The 14,222-nt window shown below is 46.3% G+C and overlaps 1 protein-coding gene across 1 annotated transcript in view; it reads left to right on the top strand.

The window, feature by feature from the left end:
* Nucleotides 1-5,510: 5,510 nt before the first annotated feature.
* nhsa (Nance-Horan syndrome a (congenital cataracts and dental anomalies)) overlaps nt 5,511-14,222 on the top strand; it is a 73,242-nt gene continuing 64,530 nt past the window's right edge. Inside the window, exon 1 of the mRNA XM_080472604.1 lies at nt 5,511-5,995. Coding sequence (XP_080328730.1) covers nt 5,716-5,995 — 280 coding nt within the window. The 5' untranslated portion in view covers nt 5,511-5,715. The remainder of the gene's footprint in view (nt 5,996-14,222) is intronic.

Raw genomic sequence — 14,222 nt, 5'->3', positions numbered from 1 at the left:
TGTTTGCTACTCTCAGTGTCAGCATGAATATAAATCGAATGAGGTGTGCTAATATGGCTGAATGTGTCCAGGAGCAACAACAGAAAATGTCCCTGACATTTGAATATACGTATTAACGTGTTCCACAAGTTGTAGCCACAGCAGTAGTCGGCCAGCAAGAGAGATGAAACAGTCTGCAGTCGTGACCCTGTGGCCCTCACAAAAGCAGCTGTGTCCGACAGACACAACAACACGGGGTCAAGCTGGTCGCCACTGATGGCTGCACTCCCAGACCCGCCACCGCTGCCGTGCACAGACATCCACTGACACACTTGGCTCATTTAAGTCACCTCACACGTTGTTGATCCTGTTTCACTGCCGTTCAAACGTCCCCCTCAGTTCAAGTGTTCTTACCAGTTTCTCTGGCCAAGATCAAGAACCATGATGATTGTCCATGCAGCCTTATTCATGTTACGTAACCTGCTTCACCTGGCAGCCATGTTCAGAAAGTAGTACTTGACAGAGGGGTACAAATGTAGTTTCTCAATTATTAATAGTAGATCACTTCTCATTCTCGTTTAATTTCATAACACAGGCACATTACAGGTAAAGAAAAATATCTTTTGGCTCTTCTTTTTAATGACAGATTAAATTAAGCACATTTACTCCTTTGTAATTAAAAGTTTCACATTTAACCAAGTATATCTGTGAACAACTTATGTATACATTTTGTGTTTGGTTTTTCAGGAGATCTAAAACCAGAATCCAATAATCATGTTTTGTATTAACTGCATACCTGTTCTTTTATTTCTACCTGACACATAATGCAGGAATTAATTTGTTACTTTTACTTTATACTTACAAGTTCTGTATAATATATACAGAAAACTGCTTCAGTAATGGATACATGTGTAAACCAAGAAAGAATATGGGATGTAATACAAATGGAAACTGGAAAGACTGGTTGAAATTTGACAATCTAAATTTATATATACAGTATATATAATCAAACACTATCAACGTATAAATGTGTTGCAGCTGGAGTTTCCATGTATCAATCCCAAAATAAGCCTAGTTCTAGTTCTGGGTATTTATTGATTAGAGAGAATCAGTCTGAACTAGTTGGACTGAGGGTAGGATTCACCCTGGACAAGTCTCCAGTCATCACAGGACAAACACAGTGACAGGTGATCACACACACTGAGTGTCACACTGAGGGACAATTTAGGGTCATCAATTAACCACATGCATGTTTTTGGACTGTGGGAGGCACCTGGAGAAGACACACACACACACACACACACACACACACACACACACACACACACACACACACACACACACACACACACACACACACACACACACACACACACACACACACACACAGAAAGGTCCAGTAGGTATTTGAACCTGGACATTCTCACTGTGAGGTGAGAGCACTAACCACTGCACCACAGTACTACAGTATCATAGCTCTCATTTCTTCTGAAGTACCACAAATGTGAGCACACTAATTACGTCTCATGAAGTTAAATGTGCTTGACATGCAAAGCGAAGAATGCTAATCAATTCAATTATTTCCCCCCATAATTTGTTCTGGAGATAATAGGAGTAAAAAACTACCTACTGAAGGACTACTACTACTACTACTACTACTACTACTAGAGGACAAAAGTACCCGAGGCCTTTCGAATAACTGATACCGAGGTGAGAGTAACTGGTAATCCACCAGAAGAGGCGGGGAGGTCGTGATGAACCTGCATCTGACAAATGAATGAAGAAAACCAATGAGCTGCCTGAGACGCGCACACACACACACACACACACACACACACACACACACACACACACACACACACACACACACACAGTGCCAGACAACAACAAGACTCTCATGTAATTCCTCGGTGCCATAACCAGTATTTGTTCCAGTCCTGCGTGTCGGTACCTGCTTCATCAATTTACAGCGTCTCCTGGAGTATTGCAGGGCTTCTCTTCGTCTTCAGCAGAGGAGTGTCTGTTCATTCATTAAATCTGACGCCTTAACGGGGGTCCATTGTCACTGAACTATAAATAACACTTAAAAGTGTTTGGTGTGCATTTTCAGATGACAGCTGCACGTGATGAGAAAACTATATAAGTGTCAGTCGTGTGTTCTCTTCAACTACAGTATATGCTTGTTTGATATAATTGCTGTCTTCCATTGGTCGGCAGCGAGCTTGTTTTGCACCCAACTCCCATATTAATGATTCGTGGAGCTGACGACAGTCATTTTGTTGTTTTTAGATACAAATCTTAACGACAGAATCCATTTTTGTGATGAACTGACTGAAATATGATTGGATATGTTGTCGGGTAAGAACATGGAGAGCATGTCTTCAACATTCAGGGTGAATATACTGTATTTAAATCAACTCTCGTGTTTCAAGTTAAAGCTGGTGACTCTCACAACAAAGATTATCGGCCTTTGTCTGTTCAAGTTAGCTCTTTTGTCGCGGCTCCATTACTCAAAGATGACGGCATACGCCGCTTCTCCCGTCCCTCCTTTGTCCGAAGCTGGGGCTTTGCAAAGGTTGCACTTCTGGTGTGGACATTAGTTAGGCCACAGGAAGGGCTTTCAGGCTGTCACCTCTGCCCATTCTGGCATTGTCAGCTGCTGGGATTTAGCTAAACACTCATTCAGCAAATGTGAATGAAGCACAACCCGGGCTGTCAGGTCTACACACAGAGGTGAACGCAAAGACTGACCTCGACAGGGTTCCGTCAAAGTAAATGAAGAATCTCTGTAGCATTCAAATTGAAGACGGTTACCGGTACATAAATCTAAACTGGAATCCCGTAAGGAGGAAAATCTCATAATTATTTGTTATTTGTTCTTTGTTAACACGCAAATGATCCTGGAGCTTTTGAGAAAAATCTTCGGTAAATATTTGAACCTTAAAACATCAACAAGTATATTTTAACCTTATGATAATACAAATATGTTTTCAGGAACCCATATTTTACTTGGGTGATGCCTTTCTCATGCTCTGAGCAATCCTTATTGATAAGGTTTAGTCTGCCACGAAATTCTTAAACTCATTGATGAATCTGCTGATTATCACCAGCAGTTCTGATTTGTTGTTGTTGTTGTTGTTGTTGTTGTCTCTTTTTTGTCAAGCAATAACATCATGACTGATATCTGCTTAAAGTGCTGTTGGTCTGGTCAAGCAGCTCTACAGTGATGTAGAATTGGTTTGTGCTCTGACTTCACAGCAGGAGGACCACAGGGCTGTTCTGGCTGGAGTTTGCAGGTTCTCTCTGTGTCTGCATGACTTCTCCTGGATAATCTCCTCCCACAATCCCAAGACATGGATGGAAGATAATTCACACAGTCTGCCCACCTCTGTGCAAACCCAGTTCTGTTTGCACCATGAGTCGGTTTCATGCTGCACATTTTCTTTCGGGGGGGGTAGCAGGTTATGTGTAATCAAAACATTTCTAAATGTATCTATAACCTTTAAACTGAGACTCAGTGAAATCTGGTTTTGTAGCTTGCGGGCTTATGAAATGCACAATAAAATTCACAACTGAGTGAAATCTGAGCGTGAGGCGTGTGGCTGAATAAAATACCCACAAGACTAATGGAACTAAAATATATATGCTTTCCAATGAGTTTCTCCTTTTGTTGCCACCCAGAACAAAGTGATCTGTGGGACAGTGGTAAATAGATCTCGGTTATATCGGTGTGAGCAGCCCCAACGCTCTTTACTTAGTTCATCACATTCACCCACACACCAGTGGAGGCTGCAGCCATGCAAGGTGCTGTCACTGCAATGGGAGCAGTCTGGGCTTCAGCGTCTTGCCCAAGGACACTTCGGCATGTGGAGATGGGAATCGAACCTGCGACCTTCCGATTGGGAAACGAAGCACTCTACCAACTAAACCCTGCCTGTCCCACAATGTTGGTCAGAAACAGCTCCAAGTTGAAGAAGGTGCATTGATGAATGGATGAACTCCTCCAGACAGCTGCATCTCATCCAGCCACACATAGAGAGAGGAGCAGAGCAGCAGAGGAGCAGAGCAGCAGAGGAGCTTCACTAACTTGTCTAAAATGTGAATATGGTTTCAGGTGAAAATATTTCTCATTTACCTTATAAACCACCCAGACCAGTCACATCATCTAGAACAACTTTATTCTGAGTTCCCAGGATTACGCCAGGTGAGCCCAGTCACTTTAGTTTCTCTGATCCTCATCTGAGATACAGACTTCCTCAATATCTCATATCAGCTCCTTTAAATCAGCAGGTAAAACATCACTGTTAATCCTATGAAGCAGAAGGGAAACTTACTGATCATCTGAAGCTATTGGCTTTGTATGTACTATCTACTATTGCATTTGCAATAGTAGATAAAGCCTCGCTTGAAGTTTACTCAACTCATTTCACACACATCACAATACTATGGTATTCTATACAATGTGTGAGTCAATTTAAATACAGGCCACATACTTCCCACTTACTGTAAATTAACTGAAATTCAATTCATTTGTCACTGTTCTATGTCCATGTCCATGATCTGGGATTGGGCATCATGACATTTGTGGAAAGGGACATTGAATAAGTGGCCTGAGCGAAGGAGTCAATGGTCGCAGCTTGTTGATCAAGCATGGTGACAAACATCCTGACTGCCATGATGTATGAGGAGGGTGTATTTCCCACTCAGAATGCCCAGGTCATGTTTTCTATTGTGTGCGGGAATATCACAACTTTTCTGTAGCTCTATTTGCTAAATAAAACGTGCATTTACATCTTTTCAGGTCATTTCAGGAGAGTGAGGCAGCTGGAGCCTCACCTCTCCTCACATTACACCATCCCATACAAACATCCCATATATATATATGAAGTTTTGCAGTTGGGTCAAATGAGCCAGTCTATTTTGATTATTTATAAAGGCAAGACATAAAATAATCACCAAATCGTATTATTTTATCTTCCAAGAGAAATCATTTCAAACAAATTACCAGATACTTTTCTTTTCGTAATGTATGGTTGGATAGATGTCGTTTACATTGAATGATACTGAATGAAGAAAAATCAGGAATCATTGAATATGTTGTAATATGGTTATGATCAGAGGCACACAAGGCAAGGCAGATGCATTCCTATAGCACAACTCAGACAGAAAGCAGTGGTGATAAATCTAAATCAGTCTGCTTTGTTTTTGTATTTTATTTGATGTAAAAGCATTTTCTGCCCAGTTTGCTTCCCTTGTCCTTTTGTACAGTCGACATTGATGAGCAAACAAAACATTACAAAGGTAAGAATTAACTGAAGACCAAAATTACTGCAGACCAGATGTCCACAGATGTTTTATAATACTTGCTCAGATGAAACATTGCACTTTGTTAACTACTTTAAAAAGGTAGAAACGCCTCTGCTGATAGTTGCAGGCTCCTAGGTCTGGGACTCTGGGCCCAGTGAGTCCTGATCCGGACTCCACTCCGGGTCTTCGCTCTGCCACTTTTTAAAAACCACCTCTTTCTATCCACTTCGTAGCGAAGCAGAGGAAAACAGCCACCGGGCAGCGGAGCTCCGGCCAGGCAGCGAGCAGCTCAGCACACCCGCCAACACATGAAGGGATGGGGGGCATCGGCAGCAGCTGAACCCCCATAGACCGGACCCGGACCCGGGGCCGAGCTCTCGGCTCACTCCCCGCTGACTTTCTCCGGACCCCCCGCCGGTCCGACCCAACATGCCGTTCGCCAAGCGAGTGGTGGAGCCGCAGCTGCTGTGCAGGTACCGCGTCCCCGCCGAGGAGGGGCTGCTCTTCGAGGACCTGGTCTCCATCAGTAGCGTGGCTCTGTCCCGGACCCTGCGCCAGCTGTCCGACCTGGCCAAGCATGCCTGCTCCATCTTCCAGGAGCTGGAGAGCGACCTGGCCGCCAGCAGCGAGCGGGTCCGGGGGCTGCAGGGCAGGATCAGCCTCCTCCAGGAGACCTGCTCCGAGCTGGACCCCAAGCAGGAGGCAGTGCGTGAGTACCCCGCCGATCCGTCCACACCGGCCCGGGCTCCGGACCTCACGCTCCAAACTACCGACAACTTCATAAAGAGGCAGAAGCTCAGAGTCAGAGCGGCAGGACAACTTTTTATAACTTTACTTCACCAGACTCTCAATCCTGGCTGCTGGGAGAGAGAGGGGCGTGGGGGACTGCCTGTCCTTCTTCAGTCCTCCTGTCCCCCTTAGGACTATCCGTCCCCCTTCAGTCCTCCTGTCCCTCTTTAGTCCTCATGTCCCCCTGAGGACTGTCTGTCCCCTTCCGTCCTCCTGTCCCTCTTCAGTCCTCCTGTCCCCTTCAGTCCTCCTGTCCCCTTTAGCACTGCCTGTCCCCCTTCAGTCTTCATGTCCCCCTTCAGTCCTCCTGTCCCCTTTAGCACTGCCTGTCCCCCTTCAGTCCTCCTGTCCCACTTCAGTCCTCCTGTCCCCCTTTAGCACTGCTTGTCCCCTTCAGTCCTCCTGTCCCCCTTCAGTCCTCCTGTCCCCTTTAGCACTGCCTGTCCCCATTCAGTCCTCCTGTCCCATTTCAGTCCTCCTGTCCCCTTCAGTTCTCCTGTCCCCTTTAGCACTGCCTGTCCCCCTTCAGTCCTCCTGTCCCCTTTAGCACTGCCTGTCCCCTTCAGTCCTCCTGTCCCCTTTAGCACTGCCTGTCCCCCTTCAGTCCTCATGTCCCCTTTAGCACTGCCTGTCCCCCTTCAGTCCTCCTGTCCCACTTCAGTCCTCCTGTCCCCTTTAGCACTGCCTGTCCACCCTTATTTGTCCCCTCACCAGAGCTGTGTTGTGTTACTGTGTTACTGTGTTGTTGTGTTGTTGTAGTAAAGCATCTGAAAGGTACTTTTCCTTTCTTACATCAGTGTAAAGTTAGAAGCCACTTTCACACTGACTCACGTCACCCGTCACTTATTTTATTCTTTCTTCCCTTTGAACTTTTCATCGTCTGATAATATGAAGGGAAAGATAATTGATTGTATGAAGAGGTGAAGCTGATCTCTGTGTGACTCCTGGAGCTTCTTCCAGGGTTAACCTCGGTTGTCCAGACTCTGTTCTGAACTTTGCTTGGCCACCAGTAGGAATTCTTCACTCTGATAACCCAGCATGCGGCCACCGCCTGGCTCCGCCCCTCTCCCTGCAGCCCTCTGGCCCTGAGCTGAGGGACTCCGGGCTTCTGTGTGGTGTCTTCATCTCTTGTAGGCACTTCACCAAAACCTGTGCACCCCTTTCCACCTCATACAATATCCATCTGGTCCCTGCAACAGTTTCCTCTGCAGCTTGGACCTGCCCTTCAGACTGAGCCTCTTTATTTAGGTTCAGCAAGTCTTTGCATGTTCCCCCAGACCCTGCTCCCTGTGGTCTGTCGATGGGCGGCCTCAAGCCTTTATGTATGGCGTGGATAGCTGCCTACAAATGCAACAAAGACCAAGCCCTTCTTAAGCCCAATTTAAATTTAGAGATGTCTGCACAGATTTTGTTTTTGGCCCCTCAGCAGATGCTTGTGGTTGTTGCATGATGCAGAGTTACTGGATTACTTAGCTCCTGTGCATGCTCAAGGCAGTCACAATGGGCTCCATGTTACTGATACGTATGTTATTCCTGAGTGAGATGATCACTTCTCTGTGAACTCGGTGATAAACCCGTAAGCCACGTAAACTGTAGTTTGTGTCTCAATCCAGCCGGCCTTCATGCAGGTTTAAATCCAGATTAATGCAGATACAATTTCATGGTGAAGGAAAACAGCTTTAACGTCACTGCCCACAGCTAAATCATCCCTTGTTGAGAATGTAGACTGTATTTACTGAATGGTCCCGTATCAAATCGCTTCCACTCTCCAGATCTTGCGTGCAGGATTTTAGATAACCCCCTTTTCTGCCTGGAAAAGACTAATGATTCTTAATTGTTCTTTTCATATTAATGGTGTCAGAGGCAGGCTGAACCAACAGGATCCTCCCTCATCTGAATGACAATCAGTGTAAATGGCGCAGTTTGAGCCACCAAGTGGGCAGGATGTGGCTGCTGAACCCCTCACCATGCTGCGTCACGCTGATTTACATGCTGATTTGTTGGTAAAGTGTTGACCTTTGCTGGCACCCATCTGTTCTTGGAGGGTTTGTCTGTTTATGCATTTGGTAAATATCTTTCGAGGCTGTGTTTAATTCAGTTACTCCCCCTGTGGTAATCTCTGCATGCTGGCTTTTTTTTTTTGCTGCAAAATGAGCCGACACATTTGGGTCAGACAAAAGTGTTTACCAGAAGTGCAGTGACCGTCTTTTACGCCGCGTCTCATCCACCTTTCACCGGGCAGAGGTGTAGCGTGGTAGAAAACACATTGAGACATTTAAATAATGAATGTATTGGGATTTATTGGCATGCAAGGACATCCAAGTAAACATGGCACTCGAAAGTGAAAGAACAATGTTTCTCCTTTTGCTAATCTAACGATGCAAATCCTTCCTTTCTCTTTTTAACACATGCACACACACACACACAAACACACACACGCACACAAACACACACACGCACACACACACACACACACACGCACGCACGCAGGCACGCACGCGCACACACACACACACACACACACACACACACACACACACACACACACACACACACGCACACACCGACACACCGACACACACACCGACACCGACACACACACACACCGACACACACACACACACACACACACACACACACACACACACACACACACACACACACACACACACACACACCCCGGCGCCTGGCATCTATCCCTCAGCCCAGTGTTTAGACAGCTCTCCAGTGACACCCCATCAGAGTGTGTTGCTCTGCCACCAGAGCTCCTGGTACTGCAGCCCCACACTGGAGCACTCCGCTGGGTTTTAGGTTACACTGGCTCAGTGCGGAGGGGGAGCTGCAATACTTGTGGTGGCAAGTGGCCCTCTGGCTTTTTCTGGTGCAAGAGCACATGGCTGGGAGTTTACTGCATTCTTTGCACACTCTGCAATGAAGACCAGAACTGTGCAGGTTATGGACGTTTGTGATCGAATACGGTTACCAGTGACCACGAAGTCGCAGTTACTTTAACAGTCACGGTAAATAAAAACCGACTACTGACTTCACAGTGTAGCTGTCTCCCTCAGTTTGCTCTCCTTGGTCATGGTCACCGTTACGTTTTCACCAAAAGGAAAGTTGGGAAACCAAAAACAGTCCGGCACAATACCTCCTGTCCTTTGGCTTCTGAAAGAGGACCATGAGATGGAAAATGTCAAAGCGTCCCATTGATGGATAAACAAAAAGGGGACCCAGACCCCCCACCCACCCCACCCCTCAAAATAAACATATTTGGAGTCACGAGCGGAAATGCTTCAGAAGATGATGTGGAGGTTAACATTAGTCAAAGTCCTGCCGCTCAGGAAGAAACTGTCCAGTGGTCGAGTTCCTGTGACGGTTCATAGTACTTCAGTACTTGAGGAAACTTCCAAGGGTCAAACTGCTGCCAGTGATTCCTCATGAGGCAGAGTGAGTGAAGCCTAAACCCAAATCATTAGAATACATAGTCGTTCTAATATTACTACAGTGTATTAGCAGCTGCCAGCGCTGGGCGGGTCGGTCTGAAGACTGAGTCGCTCATCAAGTTCACCTGAAGTGGCTGTCAGCGTAGTTCATGATAAACAGGAGTTTAGTGAAAGAGTAACAAAGCTGCTCTCCACTGGAGACAGAAGTTCCTGATTGCTATCGATCCTACAGCTGCTCGTTGGCTTAATGGATGAGACCAAGTGAGAGAACTGCTCTGCCGCTCTCCGGCTTTTACTCACAAAGAAATAATGATTAACAAAGCTTACTGACAGTGGAGTGACTATAAATGAGTCCCACAAGTCCTGACCCAGTCACCAACGCCTTAATGCTGTCAAACAATGTCGTGTTTCTTTAAATCACCTTTGTCTCAACACTACTAATCATTCATCCTTAACTGAACAGTTTTACTGCCCTGTAGAGTAAAACCAGACCAAAAAAAACGGGATCTTCACTTCCCAACACTGCGTCATATTTTCCTCATCAGTTTGAATGCAAAACATGAGATCTCATGAGCTCACAAAGACATTCCTCTCACAAAGTGCGTTCAAAGTCTGATGATATTGATCTTCTCCTCAGAAACTGACAAGACTTGTTATCACTGGAAGTATTATGAAATAAACTTTCAATAAACTTCAATTAGTGTAAACACTGTAATTTACCCAAGAACAATGGCTTCCAATGAAACGCACTCACTCAAGAAAACAGCCAGGGTCATGATCTTATCTTTTAGATAATGAGAGCTTTTATGGTGCTGCTGGGGGGAATGGCCGGATAACAAGTGTGCTGCACTCACAAATGAGAGGAGATGCTTCAAGTCAAGCACGATGTCTGATGGCAGCCATGGAAAATAATCTGTTTTAACTAACCTCAGTCACACGATGTAATCAAAGTGATCCGAGTCACTCTAACTGTGACCTGTGGATAGACCTTTTGATCAGTTCACCTCCAGAGTCCCTAAAGGTTCTGAATAGATCTGTTTCAGACCAACTCTGTCTTTCAGTTTCACTGAAGTGATTCAGAAATCAGGTCGTCCAGCACTTTGCTTGACACTGCGATGCATTATATAATGCTGAGAGACGGGGGCCTGCAGCAGCCTCAGCTCCCCCCTACTGAGCTTCATGATGCTTCAGCTTCTACTCAGCAGCCCATGATGAATTATCATGATGAATTATCACGCACCACTCTATGCTTTTTACTTCCTGGCCCTATTTTCCCACCAATGTGACTTTCCTGCAGCTCCGTGAGCCTCGGCTCCTGCCCACAGCAGTGTGGCACATCACATGCTATGCTATATAAAGTGCGGTGGAGCTGAGACCTGGAAACCACGTCGCCCTGCTGCACCGTCTCTCTGGTCTGCATGTCATTGACCCAGTCTGGCCATTTACTGTCACTTTGATGCACTAAGTGCCACCACATTGACGAGCCACTACGCAGTCCGACCGAGGTCAATATCTGCCCGTGCCCGGGCTTCATATAAAGCACGAATGAAAATGTTTTGTCCGTGAGGGGAAATCAGGCTGTTAGTGAGTTTTACGCTCTTCTTTCATTCAATAGGCAGGACAGCTCAATGTGTTTCAGGCCAGCAGAAGAAAGATCCACACAGAGACGAACAATAAATGCATCTCTTGGATCACCGGCTTCTGCCTCTCTTTTCCCTTTCATTATCAGGACTGAGAGCATATTTCTGCAGGTCCAGACAACCTGCCATTGATATAGTACCCTGGCTAATTATAGAGCACGTTTCAAAGACTTTGCTCACTCATTCCTGCACCAACCCCCTGCTCTGCTCCTCTGCTCCTCTGCTCCTCTGCTCCTCTGCTCCTCTACTCCTCTGCTCCTCTGCTCCTCTACTCCTCTGCTCCTCTACTCCTCTACTCCTCTGCTCCTCTACTCCTCTGCTCCTCTACTCCTCTACTCCTCTACTCCTCTACTCCTCTGCTCCTCTACTCCTCTGCTCCTCTGCTCCTCTACTCCTCTACTCCTCTGCTCCTCTGCTCCTCTGCTCCTCTACTCCTCTACTCCTCTGCTCCTCTACTCCTCTGCTCCTCTACTCCCCTACTCCCCTACTCCTCTGCTCCTCTACTCCTCTACTCCCCTACTCCTATACTCCTATACTCCTCTGCTCCTCTGCTCCTCTACCCCTCTACTCCTCTGCTCCTCTACTCCTCTACTCCTCTACTCCTCTGCTCCCCTGCTCCTCTACTCCTCTGCTCCTCTACTCCTCTGCTCCTCTGCTCCTCTGCTCCTCTACTCCTCTACTCCTCTGCTCCTCTACTCCTCTGCTCCTCTACTCCCCTACTCCCCTACTCCTCTGCTCCTCTACTCCTCTACTCCCCTACTCCTATACTCCTATACTCCTCTGCTCCTCTGCTCCTCTACCCCTCTACTCCTCTGCTCCTCTACTCCTCTACTCCTCTGCTCCTCTACTCCTCTGCTCCTCTACTCCCCTACTCCCCTACTCCTCTGCTCCTCTACTCCTCTACTCCCCTACTCCTATACTCCTATACTCCTCTGCTCCTCTACTCCCCTACTCCTATACTCCTCTACTCCCCTACTCCTATACTCCTCTACTCCTCTGCTCCTCTACTCCCCTACTCCTATACTCCTCTACTCCTCTGCTCCTCTACTCCCCTACTCCCCTACTCCTCTGCTCCTCTACTCCTCTACTCCCCTACTCCTATACTCCTCTACTCCTCTGCTCCTCTACTCCTCTTCTCCCCTACTCCTATACTCCTCTGCTTCTCTACTCCTCTGCTCCTCTACCCCTCTACCCCTTTACACTACTCCTCTACTCCTCTGCTCCTCTGCTTCTCTGCTCCTCTACCCAGACAGACACTGAGACGGCCTCGACACTGCAACTTGTAGTGTTCATTCAGCTGTTACACACACACACACACACACACACACACACACACACACACACACACACACACACACACACACACACACACACACACACACACACACACACACACACACACACACACACACACACACACACACACACACACACACACTGTAAGCACAACTGACAGAAATGGTGATATGTAGTACTTTACCAAACTGATCAAGTTAAATGCTGTAAATACTTGAATACTTGAGTTTTGACTTTCCCAGGCCACCTCAGCAATATTTCATTCTTCAGGTATCCCGGCTGATTAAGTTTAAATGCTGAGTTCCTGATTTCTCCTTCATTTACTGTCAGACTTGGTAGCGTGTGTGAGTATGTGAATGTTGGCTTCCTCAGCTGGTTGAATTCTTTTGTTAGAATCCGGCAATGTTGAAACAATAGAAATGATTATAGTGAAATTGTATGTATACATTGTGCTAGTTATGTTGGGAACACAAGATGTTTATGTTAGCTGGGCTCCAGTGGTATTCAAACTAGTAATTTGGAATGATGTCTCTTCTTTGGAGGAAAGAAAACGGGTCTTACCATTACATTTGATTTCAACATTTGGAAGTTGGAGAACTGTATTGATGCCTCCAGGCGAGCTGCACTGATCCCAGCTTTTTGTGAAAATAAAAGAAAATAATAAATCCTGATTCACTTACAAGAACTTCTTAGCGGCAGTCAACCATGTGACACCGGTAAATGAGATGGTTAAAAAGAAAAATCAGTGAAAGCTGCACTTTAACACGGTTACTTCATTGGCGAACAAATGATGCACTGCATGCAGCTAAAGTTTAATACCGTTTACAACTTCTAATACTTGTAATTGGAAAACAGTTTGAAATTATTAGTTGGGAGTTCTGACTTTGCACGAACTGAAAGAATCTCAAGTGAAACCTACTGATTCGGTGCCGTCCTGCATCCTGCATGAATGGACCTTGACAGTGTTCTCTCACTCTCTCTCCCTCCCTCTCTCTCTCTCTTTACCTCATGTACATGAGGGTTTCTCCTTCACTCGGCCCCATTAAGCATGTGTGTGTCTCAGCACCTCGGACCCCCTGGCCTGCGTTTGAAGTGGCTGTTCCTGAACCGTTCTGTCAAGTCAAGCATTCCCAAAAGCCAGTGACCAGGAAACCACAGCGCTCGCTTGTGCTTCTGAGACCTTGCGCCCCACACACACACACACACACACACACACACACACACACACACACACACACACACACACACACACACACACACACATGCTCTCTAAATTGGCCTCGGAGGGCTGTTGTCATTTATGGTCGATGGCGGTTGGGTGGGAGAAACCGGAGGCTGTGTTTGTTTATGAGAGAAGACGTTTTGTTAAAATGACGGTGAGGCTTTTTCACCGCTTTGCTTGAGGGAAACGTGTGAGTTATTACACTTTACATTCCTGTGGCCGGACCCTCCACGGGACCCGGCACTACCTCAACCTGCACGTTCTCTCGACACTTTTTCGGGTGTGTCGGCTGTAACGTTTGTATTCAGGACTCCTCCACTGATCCCTGTTATTGAAATATGAGGTTTCCCCTGAAGAAGTTATTTAGTGCTTTTTATTTCTTCTGTAGCATTTGGAGCCCATGATAAGATATCTTACTGCCCTGAGGTGTATGTAAAAAGACACACACACACACACACACACACACACACACACACACACACACACACACACACACACACACACACACACACACATTGTTAAACAACATTCCCTGTGGGGTTTTTT

This window comes from Lipophrys pholis (genome assembly GCF_963383615.2).
Source record: "Lipophrys pholis genome assembly, chromosome: 10".
In the NCBI taxonomy this organism is placed as follows: Eukaryota; Metazoa; Chordata; class Actinopteri; order Blenniiformes; family Blenniidae; genus Lipophrys; species Lipophrys pholis.
The sequence above is the reverse complement of the archived record's forward strand: the minus strand, read 5'-3'. Positions and strand labels throughout refer to the sequence as shown.